Genomic DNA, 26,122 nt, shown 5'->3' with positions numbered 1-26,122 from the left:
GGGAGCTAATACTTGTTGTATAGTCAAGCAGGTTGATGGAAGAATATACAGTATAGCTTAAAGCATTAAAGACCATATAGTGGAGAAGAGGGTTTGTATTTGAATCAGACTTGAATCTTTTCCCATGCACTTATTCTTAAATCAAGTTTGACCAAATGTGCAAAACTGTTTTTTTTTTCTTGTAAGTGTACAAAGCTTCAACTGTTACCATCAAGAACACACACACACACACACACACACACACACACACACACACACACACACACACACACACACACACACACACACACACACACACACACACACACACACACACACACAAGTGTAATTGTTGCTTAATAAGTCTCAGAGGGAATGAGAGACCACACTAGCAGCAGGCAGCTGATATACTGGATGATTCTGCTCTTTCAAGAGGTTATTTATGTGCTCTTACAGAGTAGCTGACTTGCCTCAAATTGTAATGAGATTGGTAAATGGATAAGCTGCAGTTAATTATGGGGGAGAGCTTCTTACACCTATAATTTCAGTGACATTCTTGAACGGCAATTAAGCTGTATAGTGGGTAAAACTCATCATTTTGTAGATAAAAATCTTATTGAAAATAACCTGTTGGTGTGATTTATGATCTTTTGTAGTGGTAACTGAGCATCTAAAACCTTGAAGAAATTTGGCTACATGCACATTTAACTGCTGAATAAGAAAACGCTTATCAAAGAGATTATTTTTCAATTATTCAAGAACTATTTGTACAAGCAACAGGTTCAGGATTTCATACCTGACAGAAATATCTATGTAGCTTAACATAGAAGTTCTAGTGAATTGAAAGTGTGTCAGTCTAGTTTTCAGAGTTGAAGTTCAGTTTAGTTCAGTGTTTAATTTTCGCTGCTGAAAGTCCAAACACTAAAGAGCAAATCCATCGATGTGCAGCTCCACAAATCCCAAACCAAGCAAGCCAGTGGCGAGAGGGGCAATTAACAAACTTCACCAGTTGACGACAGTGAAGGAAACAAACCCTTGTAAGAAACCAGGCTCAGTTGGACACAACCATTTATCCTCTGGCCAAACATCTTGTGCAGAGCTGCAGTCTAGGTGCTAACTCAAAACTGAAAATACTGTCATCATTTACCGATCCTTCACCGCTCAAAAACCTGTTTGAGTTTCTCTCAACTTTCAATCAAAAAGATATTTTGAAAATGTTGAAAACTGGTAACCATTTACTTCCATGGTATTTGTTTTTCCTATTATGGGAGTCAGTGGTTACCAGTTTCCGGCTGTCTTTAAAATATCTTCTTTTGTGTTCAACAGAATAAAGAATCTCAATAGTCTGGAACCACTTGAGGCTAAGTAAATAGAGTGGACATTTTCATTTTATGGTGAATCAGCTCAATTTTAAGTCTTAAAACTGTAGAATGTATTGGATAGCATTATACAATTACCATTCTGAAAAACACACATATTTGTGTCTGTCCTTTTGTGTATAGTTAAGTATTTACTTATAATAATAAACAAATATTGCACTTCTCTTGTAATAACACAATTGAGAAATGAGAAAGATAAGCAGTTATTTTCAATGTTTTATTTAGATGTAGCACAATGTTTATTTACATAAATAATGTTCAGAGGATTAATCTGAGGGTATGATGACAGCTCTCCAGCGTCACAGCACATAGAGGTTTATTTTTCTGATTTATCCCCAGACTCCAGCTTGGGTGCTTCTTTAGGCTCCCGGTATGCAGGAAATGCTTCCCATGGACTGTTCAAGTCAAACTTACGGAACTCCTGAGCCAGCTCCACAGGTTCTGCCACAACCCGCTTCACTTCATCATCATAGCGCACCTGGAAAACAACAGAGATTAATACACCTGTGCTCTAGCCTTTAAGATGGTTTCAAACTTTGAGATTTGGATTTTCTTTTAAAATCAGTCTTCTGCTTACTGAGGCTGCATTTATCAGATCAAAATATAGTAATACATCTAGCTCTGTATTAAAATGCCATTTACGGCAAATACTCTATTCTTTAGTGCGACATTCTTCAGAAATTATTCCAACAGAGCAATCCGGTGTTTGTAAGCAGAGATGATGCACTTTGTTAGCTGGGTCTATAAATTGGCAAAATTTGACAGTTCAGCAGTCGCCATCAGACAGCATCAAAAACATGCTGTACTTTGCTTTTACATTAAATATCAATATTTGTCAAAGGATTTTAGTGTATTACGGACCACCAGCTAGAAGCAAAAACACAAACACAGCTAGATGTGAGCTATTATTCACAAGTCAAACAACCATGAAATAAGGTAATGCTTTAATGCTGATATACAATGCCCTCTATGAACTGCATATAGGAATATTATGTAGCACTATTGTTTTTTTATGTATATAATTTTTTTTCTGGCTCTTTACCTTTAATGTATAGGACAGTAGAAAGTTTTGAAAGAAAAGCATGGGGAGGAATCGAATCGAACGAGGCGGGAATCGAACTTAGGACGCCGTGAGCACCAAAGTGCATGTGTCGTTGCACTAACCACTACACAACTGGCAGCAACATGTAGCACTATTGTTTATAAAATTTCATTGCGTCCATTGAATCGAAATTGTTTCTGGTGGTAGGTTTGAGGCTTAGGCAAGTTTAAAGATTCTTTAGAAAAAGTTTTATATCCTCATTTATAACCAGAGGAATTACCTCTAGGATAAATAGCTCAGTTTTGACCATATTTGGGATGGTTGTGAACATTGAGCTCTGCTCTGATGCTTTGCAGCTTGTGTCTGTATCTGCTCTCTCTCTCTTTCACATACTGTTGTAATCTCAGTAGAATATGTTGTAGCAAATCAAACACTACTTGGGGGAGTTCATATTAATGATCCTGAGTGACAGAGTCAGTGTTTTGTTCTGATTTTTGCCTGTTTTTCCATTAGGATATACATGACAATGAGTATGAGGCTTACTCTATATTATTTCCATGTCCAGTTTAATGGCAGAAACACCCGTGTTTATCTTCACAGGGCATCTTTAATAGAGATAGCCAATAAAATGAGAAATAAGACCATCTTTTATTGCCTTCCAGTTCTGACATCCGAAGGCACCAGAAAACAATTGTTCTTTGTTCAATGGATGACACTTGTTTTTCATCACTTGTTAGCACTGCTGCAGTGACGTAACTGGCTTCTTCTCACAAATGCTCATTTGGTGCTCAATAAACACATCATAAACATCATCAGACTCGGAAAAAAACATTCTTTTGCCTTTATGATGTTGGGGTAACTTAAAATATACAATATTTCAGTCTTAAATTAATTTTGGGCATGTAAAAAGTGCAACAGCATTTATATTGAAACAGAAATCAATATAGAGTGGAAAAGCAGAGACATCATTTCCACATTTGAACACTTCAGAGGTAGTCAGAAATACATTCAATCTGATTGCTTTCAAATGGCAAACAATCATGTGCTTGAAAACATTCAAACATCTCCTCTCACTGACCTGACAAGACATCATAATGGCATATCAGTTTGAGAATGGCAGGCAAAACAATATATTCATACTGCGCTGCAATGTATAGTGTTTATGTAAAGTGCTTTGAATTACCATTATGCATGACATGTGCTATATAAACAAACCTGCCTGGTCTACCAAACACAAGGATTAGAATCAAAATGCCATTCACATCCTTTTATACTAGTTTGCTTTCCTGCTCACTCATAAGCGGTGTAATGAGTAACTCAATGAGTTGGATCATTCATTCAGTCCTTTTCTTTTTCGGCTTATTTCCTTTATTTACCAGGGGTCATCACAGCGGAATGAACCACCAACTTATCCAGCATATGTTTTATGCAGCGGTGCCCTTCCAGCTGCAACCCATCACTGGGAAAATCATTTATTCAGTGCTCCAGTAAAAGAGATGGGGAAAGACTTTTGATAAAATCTACACAAGTTGTCACAAAACCTAAATATAAACGCATTTGTTAACCACTTGCTATTTGATCCCTAAAATCATGGTCATACCAGGTAGAGGCAGAGCCTAATATTCAATGCGTTTACCTCCACATATCCAGATAACGGGAAATCTTTCCTGAATGGATGGCCTTCAAATCCATAATCTGTCAAGATGCGTCTCAGATCTGGATGGTTTGTGAAGAAAACTCCAAACATGTCCCAAACCTGTAATGAAAAATACATTTCCGAATTAAACAAGAATGCCTCTATAAAAAACTAGAAGAAAAACAGACATCACATCAAGCAAAGATGCATGAACTCAGGGGCTCCACTGCATTTTGTCTGCAACCTGTGTTGAAGCATGTTAATACATATTTTTTCATTGTACATAATCAAACCTGCTTATAAAACCTCATTACACTGAGACACATACCTCTCTCTCATACCAGTTAGACGCCTGGAACACAGGCACAGAGGAGTCAAGAGGAGTCAGCTCATCCGTGTAGGTCTTTACTCGGATACGAGAGTTATAATGCAAGGACAGCAGATTGTACACAATCTGAAAAGGAAAAAAATGATTATCAGTCCATTGCAGATCAGGTTTAAACATGTTCTGTTAAATGGATATGCATTTCTCTTTTCCCAATCCAGACTGCCAAGGTACGCATATTTTGCGTATTAACTTGAATTAATATACATCGTTAAAGAATCTAAATCTTAAAATTAGGACATGATTTCAAAGGCACCAGCTTTTTGGGTTTTCAATTAGAAAGTTTGTGCTTCGATTTAAATGTTTATTTATTAACTGTTGTGAACTTCTAAGACGAGCCCAATAAACCAGGGAGAACTTTCAAAATCTTTAAAGCAGCATCCTTTTAATAGGAACTCAGCCTCGCTGTGGCGTCATCGAAAGAAAACTCTCTACTGCACAGCAAGTTTTTATACATTTTACAGACAATGATTCATTTAGGTGGGGACAGATGCAAATGAAGTGTTGTTGTCGGCAGGGTAATATGCCTGATGTCATCAGCATGTAAGTCTGCAGAGTGAATGACAACATATTAGAAACCTGCCCAGCTACTGACCACATAAAAGGTTTTATTTGGACCTGAAAGTTTCACCCAAAAACAAAGGCAGAAGACAGTGTGCAAAATGATGTTCTGGAGACAGAAACTTCTGACCAGTTGACAGAAAAGAGAAAACAAGTTTGCATTACTTTGTAATATAAATTAATATTCCCACATAACCAACATAAAACATGCTTAAAAATGCATCATAAAATTATTATTTAGTGTTCTTGTTTGCATTCAAATAAGATGCAAGTATGGAATATACATAGCATATGTCATATTAATACTAACAAATAACATTTTAATATTATTATTTTAACATTTGAGGACAATTTAGCGGAAATAATGAAACAAAATATAAATCAATGTTTTACTCAACAAATGTGCCTCTTAAATGGCAAAACCAGTACAAGCTAGAGCTGAACAATATATCATTTGAGTATCGATATCGCAAAATGTATATCTACAATATTCACATTGCAAAATTAAATTGTTTAATAAAGATTGCGCAGTGGATAGCACAATCGCCTCACAGCAAGAAGGTTGCTGGTTCGAGTTGTCAGTCAGTTGGCATTTCTGTGAGGAGTTTGCATGTTTCCCGTGTTCGCGTGGCTTTTTTCCGGGTGCTCCGGTTTCCCCCACAAGTCCAAAGAAATAAGGTATAGGTGAATTGGGTAAGCTAAAATTGTCCATAGTGTATGTGTTTGAATGAGAGTGTATAGGTGTTTCCCAGTGATTGGTTGCAGCTGGAAGAGCATTTGCTGCATAAAGCATATGCTTGATAAGTTGGTGGTTCATTCTGTTGTGGAGACCCCAGATTAATAAAGGGACTAAGTCGAAAAGAAAATTAATGAATGCTATTATTACACTTTATTTTATATTGTTGAATACAATTACTACACAATGATGAGCATGTTATTTTACATTTGATTGCATTTAAATTTCTGCATTGGAATACTGCAAGTCTAAAACCCATAAAGCACTGTTTTTTTACCTTTTATTTTTGCTAAGTTAGCTTTTAAAAATACTTGATCACCCCTTTCAACCTCTATTCTTTACCAATAGAGCCATTTAAATCATCTAGTGAATTTATATTCATTCATTCATTCATTTTCTTGTCGGCTTAGTCCCTTTATATTCATATCACAACAAAATAAACTATCGCGATGTCAGATTTGTCCAATACTGTGCAGCCCCAGTACTAACCAATAATAACTTTGAAGTGGCCTCCTAAAATTCTATTTACAAACAACACCAAATCAACATGCAAATAAAACCTAATATATATTGACACTTCTCGGTTCAGACTGAGCAAGTTTACCTCAAAGCGGTTCTGCTTTGAAGGGATGTCCACAGCTGTCAGATCAGCCAGATTGCGGAACTGAGCATTTGTGTGATCCTTCAAGAAGGTGAGAACAGGAATAATACCTTCTGGGTGGACCATGATCTCCAGCTCATTAAAGCAGGTCACCTAGAATTAAAACAGGCTCTAAATGAGAGAACAGTTTTCGCTCAACCACAACATCTGCTAAGTAAATCAGGGGCGTTACTGACCTGAACTTGCTGCACATATTTGGGGAGAATCTCTGCGACGTATTCTCCAAACTCTGAAAGCTGGGAGTGGGTGACTGGATCCTTGGGCCTTACAGTAGCTAAAGCAAAAAAGACATTTAACGTTAATCATGACAAAGCAGTGACAGCTCCGTGAACAATGACAGATCTCCACAAATCTACTCACGCCTGCTCTCAGTTGTTGTTGATCTCGTCTGGACAATCGCAGCGCTCTGTCTGGCAACTATGTGAGAGATTAGAAGAAATTAATGGATTGCATAAACAGTTACAGTGTCAAATTCAGATTAATTCCCGAATAATCCCAATCAATAACGTTAGCTTGTGTCCGGTCAAATTGAAAACGAATAATGACACTGCTGCATTTACAAAGCAACAATAAATGGCAGCAGAATTGTCTAATTCCGAATAGAAGACGCTTTGTTGTGATTAAAGCATGTTATTATAGTATATGTGTCGACAGTGTTAGTACTGTTCAGTGTGTTTGTAATGTCTGCTAGCAGCAAAAGGAAAGGTCATCCGCGAAGACATGTCTGAACCACTGGAGAGTGGACTGTGCGTCATGCATGGTGACAATAACTGTGAAATAAGTTATAATTCATATTGAACTGGTCAGCACTGCCCATTTTGTTTCTTACCGTTTAAGCTTCTGCCAAATCCGCTGCGGACAAATCTGACCAAGGAGGCCGCCATCTTTACACCCACACCGCGTCCTTCCTCGCGAGACTTTTCCTGCTGTTGTTGACTGACACTGGTATTTTGCAGTGATCTGCTGCCATCTTCTGGCGATAAATTCGCCTTTTTATTATTAATACAAATTTGTGATTAATTCCTTTAATTTGTCTATGCTAGACGTTACAAAAAAATATTTTGTAGTTCATTAGTTTTTTTCTCAGGCCTATCTGTTTTTCTTTCTCCTCTGGTTTATCAGAATGTGTTTTAACTGTTCATATTGTTTATGATGTATGTTTTATTTTTGTCGTTCTTTGTTACTGTTCTAGTCTTGATAATCATTATCAATTAAATACAAAAATATATATTCTTTATATTTTGAGGCCATTAGCTTGCTCAGGACCTGCTCAATTAAGTGTATTTAAAACACAAATACCATTAGCCTACATCTGAGTATTTTTGACAGACTTTATTTTGTGATTAAAGTACTAGTTAGTTGTTCAGATGTGCCATTTTATTCTCAAATAATATAAGAAGTATTCCGTATTGAGACAATGATCCAAAACAAACACTAAAAACTAATGTGGGTCATAAAAATAAAGTTTTGCTATGCCTATCCCTTTTCCCAGAGATGGGTTGCGGCTGGAAGGGCATCCGCTGCGTAAAAACTTGTTGGATAGGTTTGTGGTTCATTCCGCTGTGGCGACCCCGGATCAATAAAGGGACTAAGCCGACAAGAAAATGAATGAATGAATGAATAAATGAATATGCCTATCCCAGTCTGCAGACTGAAACCTTATAGAAAATTATGTAAAAAATTAAATGATCAACATAGACCAGAAAATATAAAGGATGGACAATCTTTTGTAATGACACCAGGCCCCATCACAGTTTTATAAGATAAATATTCTCATCATATTAAAGCAATTCCAGCATTATAGATGTGACACTTGCAATAAAAATTCAAAACATTTAAAAAGCATGTTAACATTATATTGAAACATCCGTTTATATTTTCTAAAACAACTAATACCAGAATTATGGTATCAGAAAAATATAAATCTGTAAAAAAATATATACTTTAAATGAGGAAAATAAACATGCGTTATGGATGTGACCACAATAAGTCTGTGAGTTTACAGTACACAACATACTTTGTTGAAATTCAGTTAATTAAACTGCACAATTCAAAAGAAATACTGCTAATCAGAAGGATAAGAGTTGCCTCACTATAGTACAAACATGATTAATATTATTTTATTGAACATTTTTTGCATTAATGAGGAAAAAGCTTGGCTATGGATGTGACATCTCTCCGTTATGGATGTGAAATTGCCACTTGTATAACTTTGGTCGAACAAATATAATTGGTTGAAAACATTTTTGAGTATTTTTCAAGTACTGTAAAATACTTGCTTGTACAAAAAAGGCAGAAACTTTCTTTTTTTCATGGAAAAGTTGACATTTGCATGGAATTGCTCATTTACCAAAGGTGGCGATGTTCCTTGTTGCATTGGAAATGCAGTACAGGAGTCTCTGATTTGACAAACAAGAAAGATTCTGGTCATTTTTTAAATGATTAAATAAGGTCATGCTTATATTAATAATAACCACATTCACTGTTAGTGTATGGACATAAAGGGCATTTCATTTTCCCATGTATCATTTAGCTTTGTAAAATAATTTGATTTCCTCAGCAGTCCTGCACTTTTGGCACACTGCATTTCTGCAAAACAGATTTATGGCAATAATAAACATTAAATGCAAAAAGGCTATATGAACAGCTCAACAGTTAATGAAGAAAGCTCAGCAGCATCTGTATTTCCTGAGGAGACTGAAAGCTTGGCATGCCACCAAGGATCCACAGCTTCTTCTACAGCTGCATTGTTGAGTCTATTCTGACCAACTGCGTCACTACATACAGCAGCTCTACTGCTATGGACCGCAAACACCTGCAGAGAGTGGTAAAGACTGCATTCTATGGTCATCATCAGGACTCCTTGGCCCTCTCTGTAAAGCATCTGCCATGACAGATTCCACGAGAGCTGCATCCATCTCCACCCCTCATGCCAGAAGTACAGGACAGGGAGGGAAGCTTAGGTTTTTTCTCTCTGCCATTAAACTCCTCAACAGCTAACAGAAGACTGTAACAACAGACTGTCACCTAAAGACATTGGGCATGTGAGGGTCACCGGATGAAACTGGGGTCAGTGAAGTTCACAAAAGATAAACAGGGACATTAGAACCAGTGATGAAGACCAGCAGGTTAATTTTGAAGAACAGACAAGACAAATGCTGATATACTGACACAATTAAAAATTCAATTAATCTTTCATTTTATTGTGTCTTTATTTTGCATTTGCACAGTCAGTTTGATGCAGTTTCAGTCTTTCGGAAATGACCTTAAACCAAGGTCCTGACTCTCTGTGGTCATCAAAAATCCCATGGCACTTCTCGTAAAGAGTAGGAGTGTAACCCTAGTGTACTGGCCATATTTCCTTCATCGGCCCTCACCCATCATGGCCTCCCAATCATTCCCATCCACCGAATAGGCTCTATCACTGTCTCTCTAATTTTACAGTAGTAATTTTGAGGAGATAAATGCATAAAAAAGAAACATTTAGCATAATATTTGATATCTGGTTTTATGGCCCAAATTCCTCTGCTGCCAATTAAATGTAAATCAGAGACTGGTATAGGGATAAAACTAAAACATCTCTTAAATCACTTCTACTCTACTTGATGAAAACATGGCTATAGTAACTTTACTTATACAGTATGAGTCTGTATAGCTGAAAGGACAAGTGGATGCAAACTACTCTATTTAATAACGTCTATCAGCACAAGCAAGTTCTATCTGGTGAGTATTTGTCATTGGAATTTCTGTGTATACCACCAAAGGCTGCTTTGCACATTTTACTTATCATTATGTACAGCCCTCCAAAATATTCTCCAGCTTTAATTGATGATTTTACAGTTACTGTTAGTCTCCCCTGAAATATTGCTTGTGATTTTCATATTCAATAATTCAATGCTGTAAAAGAACTCATTACTGTTTTAAATACCTTTGACCTGACTCAGCATGTACAGGGACCCACGCACAGACATAGATTTACTTATCAGTAGACCAAAATGAAATCTGTGCCAGCAGAAATTCAGATTTTGGAGCCCATGATTTTATTTACTTTACTTATGAAATTGTGTGTAAATATATTTTCATTCAGTTTTTAGCAACAGTATTGAATATCATGCAAAATGTTTAGATAATGTATGTATAATAGAATTTGTAAAGTTTAATATTTCCTGTCTTTTAGTGTGTGTATTCTTAAAGAGAGCTGCTTGTTTTGTTTACCCAACAAGTGGTAGTTTGGTTGTGGTTATAAACCTAAAATGAAAGTAATTATTTATTTTATGTTAAGTTATTCAGAATTTCTGCATACTTTATGTCCACAAATGCTGCACAAAATTCTGTCTAACCCTGATAATAAGAGTCAAAACATCTGATTCACTGTTGAAATGATCTGATCATTTCTGCGTTTGATCATTTTAACCATTGAAGATAGATCTGTGAGAAAGAGAAGCCTAAATGAGAACAGTATTGTGCAAAGAAGATCATATCTCTAACGCCAAGCATATCTGCAGACTCTGTTGATTTTTTCCTTGATTTGTTTAACTCTAAAGTTTGGAATGTCATGGATGCCCCTGTTAAAATTCAGGAAGAAGACTGCCAGCCAAAAAGCATCTTTGAGAACCCCAACACCAGTACAAATAAAGGCAGTGGTATGAGTAAAACCTTGTAGTACATTTTAAAATATGTAGACTTTTTTCAAACCTTTTTTTTTTAACAGCAACTTAAACAACACTCGCATTTTCTTTACAACAGTCGAGAGAATCACAAACCCCAGTAGTCAGATTCAGTGATCTCTCTGACAGCCAATTGAAATGATTTCGCTCAGTTCTTTACTAATGAACTCAATAAATATTAGAAAGGCAATCAGCCTGTCCAATCAGTAAAACTGTGCTGATGTCTGGCAAACTCAGCCAGTTATTGTCTCTGATTTCAAGGCAATTGATGGTAAAATCTCGGAAGAGATTTTAGATTATTAAAACATCAATCTACGTCAATCACACTACCCAAAATGTTTATGTGACAGAGTTATAATGTTTACAAGTGGATTAACAAGAAATGGTAAATGTCTCGCTTCTTTCTGGGACTTAACCACACTCAATGAAAACAGCAATTGTTAATCCCCTCCTGACAAAGATCAACACCACATTGAGCGACTGTACACCAATATCAGATCTTCCCTTCATTGACAACACTATTTGAAAAGTAGTTTTTAATCAGCTGATTAAGTTCCTAAGCTTGAATGATTGCTTGGTCAATTTTCAATTTGATTTCCACCCAGACAGCTCTCATAAAGATAATAAACAATATGCACCTAAATAAAGATACAGGCAAATTAACAGTGCTGGTATTATCTCAGTGCTGCATTTGACACGGTCAATCATAGCCTTTAGATGGTCCACAATTGGCTCAAATCTTATCTTGAAGGGAGGTTACTGTGTTAGTATACGGCAGATGACCATAGGTCGAGGTGGTCAACCATGACATGTGGAATCCCACAAGGCTCAATTCTGGCACCTCTTCCGTTCAACCTTTATAAGCTCCCACCAAGCCAATTGATTTCAGATTTACTATCGCCTAATCAAGACTGATGCCCTGACAATGCACTGATGAATTTAAAAGTTGGACGCATCAAAACTTTCATCAGTTAAGCCAGTGGTCACCAAACTTGTTCCTGGAGGGCCGGTGTCCTGCAGATTTTAGCTTCAACCCTAATCAAACACACCTGAACAAGCTAATCAAGCTCTTACTAGGTACACTTGAAACATCCAGGCAGGTGTGTTGAGGCAAGTTGGAGCTAAACCCTGCAGGGACACCGGCCCTCCAGGACCGAGATTGGTGACCCCTGAGTTAAGTAAAGAGAGAACTTAGCCTTCTAAACACAAGGGCTATTTTATGGGGTTTTGTCTGGATTTTGCATACCTAAATTCACATGCAGAGGTGTAAATGCTAATATTTTGTATCGTTTTAAATAAAACCCTTTGGATTTTCGTAAAAAAGTCATTGCATGTGAAAAGAATTAAGTAAATGTGTACCTTACAGCAGGGTGTATAACTGTAATAGACTCATTTAGAATGCTGCTGCCAGGATTCTGAACAGAAGCAGAAAATCAGAGCACATCACACCTATCCTTAAGTCTTTACACTGGCTTCCAGTTAAATTTAGAATGTATTGTAAGGTATTACTAATTATTTATAAACTATGAAATGACCTAGGACCTTATTATATTGCAGATCTATTCACTGAACATACATGAACAGATTGCTTATAAGAATCAAGCTAATTAGAAATTCAAAGAGCAGATCGCAGTTATTATGCTAAAAGTAGGAACATACAAATCAAGGTTTAAAACATGTTTAGCTGCATTTAACGTATGAGCACTGTACGTCTGATTGATCAAACTATTTATGTATGTTTATCTTTTTAATATTTGTTAATTAATTTTAATTCTTTGAATTACCATTGTGAGTGAAATGTGCAATAGACCAGGGGTTCTCAAACTTTTCAGCCCGGGACCCCCAAAATAACAATGCCAATGACTCGCGACCCCCACTATTTTCGTAAGTGGTTATAATCATAGAAACGTTGCACACAACACTCACACAAACCAATCAGCCTATATAAACACAAGCATATTGACAACACAAAAAAGTGCAACAGTCCCATATCATTTTTATTATGATTATTTTATATTAACCTCATCTAATTAGACTGGTGGGCACAATATTTAAGTTACATCCAAAGTCTTTTCTTGGTTTAATTTTGGAGACTGCCACTTACACATCATACTCCATGTTTAGTGTCCTGTATGTATTTTAAATGTACGTGAGTGCTGTAACGGTGTCAGAAAGTTTTGGTAGTGCTGTAAAATCTGGTGCACTGACGCTGTTGCTTTGTCATTAATCTAATGTAAAAACCCTAAGGGTTGCAATCAATGTAAAACAACAACAACAACAACCAAAGGCTGATGGCTTTTTGTTTGGATATTGTATTTTTTATGTGACTATTTTTTATCTTTTGTAGGTTATGGATTAACAATGGTAATCATAAAAGTTTATTCAAATTTATTAGATTTTTTTAAATCACCAAGCGACCCCCTCTCATTGTCCCGCGACCCCCCAGGGGGTCCCGACCCCTACTTTGAGAACCACTGCAATAGACCACCACATACCATTGGCTTCAATCATATTTATAAAAACGTATTTCAAACGGTTTCATATTATGTATTCATAAAAATACATACAATTTTCTGTTTAAAATGTCTGAAGAAACAGAAATGACAAGATTTATTCTCAAAGTGACGGTTAATTCAGATGTATATTATTACTGATTTTATGTACAGTACACAAATTCTAAAAAGAATATATAGAAAAATACACACTCCGACGAGGACAAAAAAAAACAGCTTATTGATGCTGTACAACATTGTCAACTCTCTTACCTGACACACACATTCATGGAGCTACCAAATTGATGATCATAATCATATGTAATAAATATGGAAGACATAATGTGCAGAGCAAGTTTAAAACTGCTGTTGTACACTATATGAGATTTAGAATAAACATTAGCATTCGTCCACTGTGCATCTTCTAGCTGGACTCTGAATCACACACTTGCTTGTAGTACTTCTGCAGCATCTCTAGCTGTGACGAGCGGATCAGCACGTGGGGCCGGACTGAGGCCAGCATCTTACATGCTTCCTCTGGACTCCAACAGTGTAGCTGTGGAAAAATAGAGGTTTAACACAAACATGTATCCACCATAGACTTTTGCTGTGGAGAAACGTTCATAGAACAACCTGCATTCTGATGTGTTCACATTGCAGGAACTGGAAACTATTTCAGTTATAGGAAGTCTTTTTGGGGGAACTAAAGTAACTTCTATTTCAGAGCAGGGAGTAATCCAGCACAACAGGTACTATCAGTAATGCAAATGTATACTGATTGGGAAGGACACAGCAGAAATTGAATCTAGTGACGTTTAAATGCTGCCTTCTTTGAACCTACGATTACAAGGTTGCCAAGCTGCCACATAATTTTTTTACAATCTTATTTGCTCAAATAATAAAAGAAAAACTCCATGATGTTGTTATAAAGACTTTCAGAAAAAGGAAATCAATGTGTGAGACTGATAATGGCAGTCAGAGGAGAGAATAACATCAAATTTACTATCCTGTTCCATAGACACTGCATTGGAAACACCTCACAAAAGCAGTAATTCATTTTTTTGTAATTTGAAGCAAAGATAATATACTACATACAAAAATATATGTTAAAATGTTTAAAAAAATCTAAATATTCAAAACTTTCAGGGACTTAAGATGCTGATAGCCGTTAAAAGCGTTATAACAGGCTTGTGAAAAGGGTCAATGAACTACGGCTCTGTGTACTAAATGCTGCATGTGAAATTACCACCAACAATGCCATGTTTTACTCACTTCAGTTGGGTTCTTAAAATAAACCTTTGTATGAGATGATTCTGTGTGGTGATTATTAGTCTCGCTCAATTAATGAAGGCAGTCAAAATATTCTGGGTTGTTACTAAAAGGAATACAGCTCTGGCTGGAAGTTAATGAGAATGATTATTTATTAAATTACGCATTAAATTGTGTTTTATTAACATCTACCCCTACCTCAAACCTAAACCTACCTCTCACAGTAACCTAAAATAGTCACTGTTGGAACTGGTTAAAATTGATCCCCCTAAACATTGAAGTCTTTGTTTCAGACTAGTTTTTAACTAGATTTGAAAAACGAATACTCTCTTGAGTCTTATAAGATTCTTTCCCTAGTAAATACACTATACACATGTCTTTGTGCACAATGCAATTGCAACATTAAGAAAAAATGAAATCAAAATACTATTGATATTTTGATATACAAGAGGTCGCTGAACAACACAGGTATCAACCTCAGTTTCTGAAGGGCCGCAGCTCTGCAGTTCAGTTCCAATTAAACACATCTGATCAAACTAATTAAGTCCTTCAGGTTTCTTTGAAACCTACAGGTAAGTGTGTTGGAGCAGGGTTGGAACTAAACTGTGCAGGGCTGCGGCCTTTCAGGAACTGAGTTTGACACCCCTGCTGTACAATAACGATGTTACTTTCTTTTTAGTCTTAATATAGTGAAGCAAATTTTCCAAAATGAAATGATTGTGGTTTAGCCCTGCTCACCAATTCACACGTGTAGTATGCAAATAATAAATGCAAATGCAAATGAATGATAAAGAGCAAGACACTGTGTTGCATTCTTTATTCTTTCATTAACTTCCTTCTGATCCCACCATTAGGTCCCTAATTGACGTAGCTTTACAGTACATTTTTGTTTTGTTTTTTACATACTCACTATTGCTTAACATGTTACTACAGATATTTGATACAAGTATTAATTAGCTTTTAACCAAACCACAGCAGTGTTCATTTTCGAAAAAATTAAATTAAGTCAAATTAAATTCATGTAGACTCCAAATATATAATACATGCAGAAGTTTACATCTGTGTGTGCGCACGTGTTTTTCAAAATCTTCCATTTTTACATGTGCAAAACTGGAAGGAAATCATATTCATGGGCATGTATTTTTATGTCTCTGAGCATTTTCAATTCTCCATGCCTATTTAAACTGTGTGTTCCAATGAGGTCATCAAAACAGGATAGAAAATAGACTGCTAGTTTTATATTGAGATGTTTCTGATGTAAAAACCTTGATAACTAGACCTCAGAAAATAGTTAATAACTCCTTTAAAAATAATACAGTGCTCAGCATATACGAGTACACCCCTTGTAAATCTTTCTTTTAAATTAATATTTTTAATAAGAAGCAATACAATATTATATTTGTGAATATACATTAGATTAGTCAGTACTGAAGCAAAATCTGGAGCTTATCTAACAAAATAACTTACAATAAATGTCCGAAAACTAGTACATCCAAATTTATATGCTATAGAAAAATATTAAATACAGATTTAAAAAAAGAGGAAAAATCAAGAGAAGCAAAAACGGAAAAGTTGAATTGAGATTATTTAGTTTGTCATTTTTTGCAATATTTTGCTTGAATTAAATTGCATTATCTTTCAATTTCTAAATATTTTTGGTGACTAAAATATGATTTTAATAAATATATATATATATTTGTTTAAATACACCAAAATACATTGCCTACATTTACTGAGAAAAACATACAAATATTCCGTTTCAAAATTTGCTGTACTCAATTATGCAGAGCACTGTATAATGTATGACTCTTTTTTGTTTGGTTTAATAATAAAGAAATTGAAGTCCTTTTGTGTTCTGCATCTGTGCGCTTTTTTTCCTCTGCAAAAATTCCCCTTCAACAATTTATGTGACTACAGATTATGAGAACAGTGTTACAAACACAGAATGACACCTACCATTTTCATTGGTTACCTATGACACAAATATGATGCTTTTGCTATTGTTCATGACTTACAGAGACTCATACGCACCCTGATGAGGTATGCAGCTGCAATAGTTGCACTGCGTGAGCGGCCAGCCTTACAGTGAATATAGACACTGCTGCCCTGTTCTCTGTGTCTCAAGGCAAAATCCACACCCTTGTGGATGTGCTCAAGACTGGGAACACCTGTCAGGTCCACAGTGTCCAATCTGATCTGCTCAACGCCAACAGACTGCCACTCCTGTTATTTCATAGTATATATTTTTTGGGTATTACATAATTTCACACAAATGTATTGACTAAACAAATGTTTCAAATAAATGAAACTGAAAATAATTAATAAAATACAAAAGGGAACACTTTACAATAAGGCCTCATGAGTAAGCTGGTAACTAGAGTTTAATTCAATTCATCTTTATTTATTAAGTGCTTTTACAATGTAGATTGTGTCAAAGCAGCTTAACATAAAAGTTCTACTAAACGGAAACTGCGTCAGTCCAGTTTTCAGAGTTAAAGTTCAGTTCAGTGTAGTTTCAATTGCACTTTAATTTCAATTATAGTACAAAAATGTAACTGAAACGTATTAGTTATTAGCTCAATTAAATAAAAGTTACAACTGTGAGTTATTACATTTACATTTAGTCATTTGGCAGATATTTTTCTCCAAATTGACTTACAATTAGGTTGACATTTAGCAAATCAACACAATAACTTAAACATTAACCATTGCTTATTTAAGCATTAATAAATGCTTATTAGACATTAACCAATAAATTAACACCAACTAAGATTAATGAATGATTTCATTGGGAGTTGTTTATTTCTAACAAATGAAACCTTGTTGTACAGTAAAGTGTTAACAAAATATATATGTATATAGCATTGTAAAAATGTAAACAGGAAAGAATTATTCTGTGTATTTTAAACTGCCATAACAACAACCGTGAATCCTTAACTGATGGGTACAACTGATTGAGTTGGCAGAGATACTTACCTCAGCTGAATTGCAGAAATACTTTGTTTCATATTCTTCATTCATGGTAATTACTCCTCTTACTTTTTCATTTTGGACCAACTAATCAAAAGAGAAAGCGACATTAATTAAAACCGACAGAACAGGAAAGGGATGACATGGTACATTATAAATGTTGTACTAGGGCCATTTTAATTAGGAAATCCTCATCAAAACCGTACATGTGTCACGTATTACCTCTTCTGTCATTGACCTAAACGGGAGAGCACCGAGAATGACAGTCGCGTCCACGCGATTAAACCACTGCCTGTAGGACATCTTTTCCATGACAACATTGTAAGCGAGAGTGGGATAGAATAAAATTCTCGCTAAAACACTCGACATGGTTCCTCGTATAAACGAAGTACAAACGTGTCACTCACTGAAGTTTCATTGTCGCAACTCCCACATAACAACTACACATGAACGAGAGACGCACTGTGAGCTTTCCTTCGCGCCTGCTACAGATCCTCTACATTGCCCTCTTCTGTTTTGGGGGTCAATAGCTGGATAGATTGAAAACGGAATATTTTCTTGTTTATTATACATTACGCAACCAAATATCTTACTAATTTGCATGAAGTTACTGTATCATTAAATGCCTTTCATTCATTTATTAATACTTTATTTTTTTAAATAGAAATTGTATTTAAACCAAATATATATATGTGTGTGTGTGTGTGTGTGTGTGTGTGTGTGTGTGTGTGTGTGTGTGTGTGTGTGTGTGTGTGTGTGTGTGTGTGTGTGTTAATTGTTGTTATTGTGTTTAGTAAAACATTTTATCTTAGAAGCAAAAGAAAATAATAAAAGTTAATATTTCGCTCTTTTTTAAAATTAATTTCTGAATTATACTTTTATTTCTACTCAAACATTTCTCCCGTGCGGCTACTTGATCTCTGGACCCCAGTTTGAAAACCTCTATAAAGCTCTAGAGACGCCACTATTGAGAAACATTGATTTTATGTGAGGGAACTGCCATCGTGTGTAACATATCATGTTCTTTCGGATGACTATTGTCATTCTGCAGTTTGTCATGCTTTTATGTGATTATGATTTAATAATAATGATTACATCATATTCAAGAGTACTACAATCAGGCCCGGTAATCCTGCACAACTGGAGTGGCTGCACTCTCAGGACCGCATTTTTAGGACCGCATCTTTAGGACCCTAGTTTTTTGTGACAGCGTCACCTGTCGGATTGGATCATGGATGCGCTAATGGACGACACGGATGACAAGGAAAGTGTAAGTACCGATTTTTCTATTAAGTTTTATTTTAAACTGTTAAAGTAAGTGTTTATTTTGTAATGCTGCTGTTTTATACTGTGAGTTTATGCGGAAATGCCAGATTAGCCTGCATGATTTACCCCACTTTTAAGGGTCTGGGACAAAAATGTTACGTGACGATTTTTTTTCCAGAAGAAGAATAAAATATTATAATAATAAATATGGATAATTTTACACAGCCAGAGTGAGAGCTGCTATAACTTTTAAATTATTAACAATTTTCTAGAGTTCGTTTTCTAGTTTGATTATACGACGTTCGTAACTCGTGACCATGGTTTAATGAAACATTGTTGATTTAATGGCTTGTTGACTTAACGGCTAATGTGCTTAGTGACTCATGCATTAAACTAAGATGGTAAAAGCACGTTTGATGTAAGAGTTTCAGATTTATCTATATTTTACTGAATTCGTGTTATTCGTATTACATTAGCACATTAAAAATTGTGCTGACTGCCTGTTAGCCCCAAAATACTGTATGTGTTATTAGCCTGATGTTTTGTCATCGTTTTACAGTGATGAATGAGATTCTGAAAGTTAGGCTTATTCTGTAGGTCTTAACCATATAGAGTCTCATATCTTTAATTTATATCATCAGGTATGTTTTACCTGGCGAATAAGAAGTGATGGCCAATATGATTGGATTGCTTAGGCTCATTGTAGGAGGAAAAGAAAACAAACTACAGGAATATTTTCATTGAGGTTATCTCAAACTGTTGAGTAACACTTTATAACATCTGCATTCTATAAATAAATAATTATTAAGCATTTAATAACTAGTTAATTTATTAATATTTTTTTGTTTAGCATTAACTCTACATTTAATAGACATTGATAAGCAGTTTATAAATACAGTTACAAATGCTAGCTGTGTTCTTGAGTTTATAGCATATCTATGATGAAGTGCAGCTTATCTGTGGTGTTCATTTTCCAGAGGAATGTCTGGCCAAATAAGTATATAAACTGCATGCTGGGTGCTACTCATTTATGAATCCATGTAAAATGATTTGCTGTTCTGTGGTGGTATTTTAGTTCATATTTAAATGATTTTTTTTTCATAGGCCATCGTACATCCTCTGGGTGTCTTGAGGAGCTGGTCTTTGGATAATGCTGAGCAGGTCTTTCTTTCTGGTAAAGATTATCATTACAGGTCAAAATATGGTTAATTTTGCACAATGCTCAAAGAGCCTTTTTGTTACTGGTATATATGTTAACTCAACAGTGATTGTTCTCTATTTCAGTGAAGTAAAAGAATTTAACAGACAGATTGACAAACAACTGACGAAAGAAGAGAGACGATTCAATAGGTGGGTATTGCTCTTATATACTTAAAAATATGAAGTTGGGAGTAGTTTCCTGTTTGGTTCTCCCAACAGTGCATACGCTTAAGCCAGAAATATACATATATATATATATATATATATATATATATATATATATATATATATATATATATATATTATAGCTAACACTGTAAAGCAAATGTTTGTTATTATACCTCTTATATTAAATATTAATCTAAATTTAATTTCATAACAATTGATTAACCTTTTGAGTTCATATACATTGTTTTACATATTCAAGAATATATATATATTCATTCATTTTCTTTTTCAGCTCAGTCCCTTTATTTATCAGGGGTTGCCACAGCAGAATGAACCGCCAACTTATGCAGCATATGTTTTACACAGCGGATGCCCTTCCAGCTGCAACCCAGTACTGGGAAACACCCATTTACACTCATACACTTGAACATGGGGAGAACCTGCAAACTCCACACAGAAATGACCACTGGCCCAGCCGGGGCTTGAACCAGCAACCTTCTTGCTGTGAGGCGACGGTGCTAACCACTGTGCTGCCCTATGTGCTCTATGCGGGTGAGTGGGATTGACAAACCACTTGGAGGACACACTCTTGCTGTCTTAATGCACCAGACATTTTGTTATAAATCATGTGCGTTTCATGTTTATTCATATAACTGCTATTTTATCTCTTAGCACTTCATTTTTGTCTTGATATTTAATATCTCTTGTTTAAATACACTATGAACAGCAGATGCGCTAATTATTTTCCTTGTTCCCTATTTCCACCTGGGGATATTCATCCAGAGGCCTCTAGAGATCGTGACCTGTGAAGAGATGATGCCACCATAGAGGACTTCTAAATGTATCCATAATCCTGAAACAGACCGTATCATGAGCAGATGCTGTGGTGGTCATGGAGAAGTGGAGAGCATGAGACTGATTAATGAAAGACCCCAGTGACAGATGAGTGCCCACATTGACCCTGTGGTCCAGCCTGAAAACCAGCTGGTGACCTACTCACACCTGCAGCTTCTCCACGATGGACGCCCAATGTTTGCCTCAAGCGCCTAGACTGCAGCTCTGCACGTGAAGTGTGGCCAGAAGAGAAATGGTTGTGCCCAACTGAGCCTAGTTTCTCTCAAGGTTTATTCCTTCACTTTCATCAATTTGTAAAGTTTTGTTCCTCCACTGTTGCCATTGGCTTGCTTGGTTTAAGACTTGTGGAACTGTGCATCGATGGATTTGCTTTTTTTAGTGTTTGGACTTTCAGCAGTGAATACTAAACCACACTGAACTGAACTGAATTTAATAAATGTTAAGCTGCTTTGACACAATCTACATTGTAAAAGTGCTTTAGAAATAAAGATGAAATTAATTAAAATTGAATTAAATATTCAACACGTTTCCATTTTTCTCAGAAAACATATTTATAAAGGTGCTGTTGACTTGAAAATTTCACCAGATGTTGATAACAATTTGTAAAGTAATTAGATTTGTTTTCTATTCATATATTTTTTTTCTTTGGTTTTCAGGTCAATAGCACCTTTAGAAATATGTTTTCTGAGAAAAATGGGAACTTGTTGAATACTTATTTACCCCAGTGTGTATGTATGTATATGTGTATATGTATATGTATGTGTGTGTGTGTGTGTATTTATATGTATGTATTTATATGTAAATATGTGTGTATATATATACTTGAACTTTCTTCTTCACTCTCATTCACAGGAGCTAAAGTCTACAGCCAGTCTGAATGCAGCAACTGAATAAACAGTGGGGTCATTTTTGTGGTTGAATTGCATTATTAAAAATAAAAGTGTGGATATTTATATAAATGTACATTCTTGAATCATCCTTGCGTCTTGTCTCTCTAAAACCTTTACAACCTGGTTTTAAATTAGTAACTGCAAATGCTGATCCCATTTGATTTAAATTTATTTTCCTTAATACTGAGCTAATTAGTTCAATGTAATGGGGTTCATCAATATACAGTATTTTTCAAGGAATTTAAGACTTTTAAGGCACTCAACTCTATTTATTCATTTATATTTTGGGTGTAAATTCATTTGTTTCATTTTAAAATTGTTACTTAAAGCAGGCGTTTTACACTTTAACCTCTGTAATAAAAGTGCCTGAAAGTTTCCGCTATATAATCCAATTCGGTAGGTGGCGCAGTTACAAAACGGGTCCTAGAAATGCAGTTTCACTATGTCATCCAATCCGGTAGGTGGCGCTTCCGCAAAAAAACTAGGGTCCTAAAAATGCGGTCCTAAACATGCGATCCTGAGAGTGCAGCTACTCCAGTTGTGCAGGATCATACTATTGGGCCCGGCGCCAGGAAGTCAAAACTGAGGGGGCACTTTAAATCCATAGGGGGGCACTAGACCTGGTGACTGATTTTGGTCTCTTGTTTCTTTCATTTAGGCTATTTATTCGCATTTATTATAACTTTGCATTACTGCCTAAGTTACTGACCTAAGGCAGTAATATAGGCTACGTTTTAATAGTAATAACAATACGCAGTTTCGCTATTACGAATTTTATTAACGATGGTAATGCATACCGCTTATTAATGCAGACGGATGATGGCTTCAGTGCCAAACGAGTGCTTTAAATCATATGTTATTCTCCTTATTTCCGTTTTATTTCAAATAACAGCCCTATGAATGTTTAAAGTTTTAGGTAAAGACGTCAAATTATGCCCACGCATGCAAGCTGACCCACGATCAGACTATTCATTTAACCGGTAAATAAATATAGTGAAATCAGCTTAACCGAGTCATCACGCTTCACAACCAACATCAGTGTTGGGGAAAAGCTAAATGTGACAATCTAATGTCATTCAAAACAATTACTTAGTTACATTTTAAGGCATTAGTGTAGCCAGAAAAATAACTAAAAAAGATACAAAAATTCACAGTTATTACCGTGAAAATTGGTTAAATTTTTATATGCTATATAACTTTTTTTTCATCATTTTAAATGTAAAAACAAAGATTTGTCTAAGGCTATTATAAATGTGCTTTTTTCGTGATATTGTAAACCATCATAAACCATATGTACCATAGTTTCTAGGCCTACCCGTCATTTTATTTATTAATTATTTTATTTATTAGGCCTTTTTTAATAGCTTGTTTTCAGGTTATTTTCATTTTAGGGCCATGAGCTAAGTCAAAACAAACTCGATATGTTGTATTTTAGCTCTTAAAACAGATCTACAATATATTTTATGTTGTTTAATTTTGCATGAGCAAATAGCAGTATAGCCTAAGTTACATATTTTTAAAAGATTATCATTCTGCCTACCTGCAGCGCACGAGATTTCTCGGTTGATCCGCGGTAAATCCACTTAAGCACTATAAACCTATTGCATTCATAACACTGCAAACTTGACTTCGCAGGCCGATCATCTTTAAACGCAAAAGGCATTTATTATGTGTTATACCTTGACTGCAGTTGCATAATGGGATGTTTCTCTACGCAACTGTAAAAGTGCACCTTTCAGCAAAATGAAAGCAAACATTCAAAGGGTTCTGCGTTTTGTCAATTTTAGCTTAATTGTAATAATATTAATAATAATATTAATAAATAAATTAAAATATTATTTATAGTGTAGCCTACTGTGGGACTGTGCAGTAAACTATTTATTTTTATTAAAACATTTTTATTAGGCTACATCTTCCCGAATAACTAATAAATGACTGGCAGTTGCGTCTCTGCTAAAATTAATTTAACAGCAAATTTCTTATGTGTTTTTTCCTTTTAGAGCTCAAGAGAGTTGTGTTTAAATAATTAGTTAACCAAAACATGTAATGAATTAAGCTGCTCCTATCATGTCACCCATTTTCTCCCTTGTGAGTTGAGTGCGCCTCCATCGCCGTGTGCGCGTTTTAAAGGCTATTTACGGGCGCACCAGACCTGACGCGGGGACCGGATCTCTGGACTATAGGACTAGCTTTAACCTCACCATTTTCATAATTTAATTGCTATGTCATATATTTTAAAATATTTAAATGTGTGTTCTGAAGGTTGGAATGACGGGAGTGTTAATAATTAATGACAGAAAGAATTTTCAGTTTGAGTGAACAATCCTTTATAAAAACTGGGGGGGGCACAAACTATGTCTGAGGGGGCAATGCCACCCTTTGCCCCCCCGTAGCGCCGGGCCTGACTACAATCTAAAATGGATCTGTATTATGTGTATTTGTTTGTGTGTGTGTGTGTGTGTGTGTGTGTGTGTATATATATATATATATATATATATATATATATATATATATATATATATATATATATATATATATATATATATATATATATAAATTTCTGTTTAAACATAGTAATATATGACAATAAATTAATATTACGCAAATCTCACTCAGTAATGCTGTTAATGTGCGTAATTGTTTTTTAAGCATTACCTGGCATTGTGAATTCATTATATTACGCATTATATAGGATATAAAATATCAGCACAACTGCAAAAACACTCATGTTAACCAGTCTGACAGTTACACACATGTGATGTTTAGCTGTACCGCACACGCAGACCTCTTGGGCTTTTATCGACTTCAACGACCACGTGAGAGAGTCGCTCATCTAGTGCTTTGAAAAGAAGGGGGGTGTTCTGACCAATTTATTTTTACTAATGTATTATGTTTATGAATTCTAATCTGTCGTGAAATACAAATAAAAAATATATATATACAAAGCTGCGCCTATTCACACTTTGGGGCTAAAACATCATATTGGCGTAAAACATTTGGACAAAGGCTCCACCCCACTCCCCTTTTAATAAATGTGATGGTGCATGCAGGAAAGACAGCCATTTTGCACCGTCCCTCTTCCACCCAGAAAGTAGGTTGTCGTGGGAAGACGTAATCAGAGAAAACTACTAACTCACAAATCCCACCACACAATCATTCCCCCGTGTCAGCACAATATACCTACTCAGTTTCCTCCGTTTGAAAAAGGAGGCATCGAGGGTAAGTGTTCATTGTTCATGGCTGTAGCCGCGCGAGCTAACTGGTGGTTGTTTACGGTCGCTAGCACGCGCTAACATGCGTCATTATGTAAGACCAGATCGACCACCGAGCGCCCACAGGGCTCATTTCGCTTTTAGACACGGTTTGATCAATAGTGCATGCACCGTTGCTTCAAAACCTATCGAGCTTGTGTAAGTTAACTTCCGCGCGCTATTCGAGCTCCTCTGCTAAGTTTAGCATAATCCAGAAGTGTACCTACGATACAAACACACCTAAAACACGCCGGTGATGAACAGAACTCTTGCAATTCGTTCATGTTTCACACATGCGGTCTTTGAATCGCGTGTAATGTTAAATCACTGCGATGGCTTTGTGAATGAACAAAATTACGTTAGAGGTCCCGTTGAAAAACGCATGGTCACACCTCCCCCTACTAAATTGATATGGACGTACCAATTGCGTTATTGGGTACGCTAACAATGTTACCTTTTTTTGCCCAGCGAGTATGTAACTTGGTGTTTCCCGTTTTAAAATGCTCTGTATGCTAGTAACTTGCAGCTGTGTGGCATATCGATTAAAAGGAGGCATCGATCCTTGCAAAAGTTAGTGTAGCGACTCTCGAGTCTGCTGCGAAAAGAAGCGCCTCTTCCTGATACAGATTTTCGAGCTTTTAAAATAAACAACTCGTTTCTAGTTAAGGTATCATCACACTTATTGTCTATGTTTGTATCTAATGTGTTTTAAATG

At 35.8% G+C, this 26,122-nt stretch overlaps 3 protein-coding genes and 1 long non-coding RNA gene across 58 annotated transcripts in view; 2 read left to right on the top strand and 2 right to left on the bottom strand.

Moving 5' to 3' along the window:
* Positions 1 to 1,561: 1,561 nt before the first annotated feature.
* Positions 1,562 to 7,275, bottom strand: ndufs3 (NADH:ubiquinone oxidoreductase core subunit S3). Of its 3 annotated transcripts, none has more exons than XR_012382420.1 (7): positions 7,209 to 7,275; positions 6,740 to 6,796; positions 6,556 to 6,653; positions 6,030 to 6,472; positions 4,365 to 5,680; positions 4,037 to 4,156; positions 1,562 to 1,836 (listed from the first exon to the last, which is right to left on the bottom strand). XR_012382420.1 is itself a non-coding variant. In NM_001017755.1 (7 exon segments), coding segments are annotated over 7 exon segments (768 nt in total). In that variant the 5' UTR covers positions 7,264 to 7,275; the 3' UTR covers positions 1,562 to 1,674.
* A 6,268-nt stretch (positions 7,276 to 13,543) lies between these two features.
* ptpmt1 (protein tyrosine phosphatase mitochondrial 1) lies at positions 13,544 to 18,250 on the bottom strand. Its single transcript, NM_001080187.1, is given in 4 exon segments — positions 13,544 to 14,094; positions 16,839 to 17,030; positions 17,784 to 17,864; positions 18,000 to 18,250. Coding segments are annotated over 4 exon segments (552 nt in total). The 5' UTR covers positions 18,147 to 18,250; the 3' UTR covers positions 13,544 to 13,962.
* Positions 18,251 to 19,003: 753 nt separating this feature from the next.
* Positions 19,004 to 22,225, top strand: LOC137496186 (uncharacterized). 4 transcript variants are annotated; one of them, XR_012383422.1, is made up of 6 exons: positions 19,004 to 19,047; positions 20,148 to 20,217; positions 20,328 to 20,393; positions 20,778 to 20,963; positions 21,195 to 21,738; positions 21,931 to 22,225. It is a non-coding gene; the product is annotated as an uncharacterized lncRNA (long non-coding RNA). The 4 variants fall into 4 exon arrangements; XR_011016323.2 differs by having other exon boundaries at positions 20,704 to 20,963; positions 21,195 to 21,533; positions 22,119 to 22,225; XR_011016321.2 differs by having other exon boundaries at positions 20,704 to 20,963.
* A 2,986-nt stretch (positions 22,226 to 25,211) lies between these two features.
* celf1 (cugbp, Elav-like family member 1) overlaps positions 25,212 to 26,122 on the top strand; it is a 35,011-nt gene continuing 34,100 nt past the window's right edge. For 48 of the 50 annotated variants that reach the window (XM_068222400.1, XM_073907083.1, XM_068222396.1 and 45 more), the window contains exon 1: positions 25,243 to 25,375. The gene's annotated coding sequence lies outside the window, so the exon portion shown is untranslated. Of the gene's footprint in view, positions 25,376 to 26,122 lie in introns of all 50 variants that reach the window. The other 2 variants (NM_131613.2, NM_001328413.1) reach the window with 1 other exon arrangement.

This window comes from Danio rerio, chromosome 7 (genome assembly GCF_049306965.1).
Source record: "Danio rerio strain Tuebingen ecotype United States chromosome 7, GRCz12tu, whole genome shotgun sequence".
NCBI classification, from domain to species: domain Eukaryota; kingdom Metazoa; phylum Chordata; class Actinopteri; order Cypriniformes; family Danionidae; genus Danio; species Danio rerio.
The sequence above is the reverse complement of the archived record's forward strand: the minus strand, read 5'-3'. Positions and strand labels throughout refer to the sequence as shown.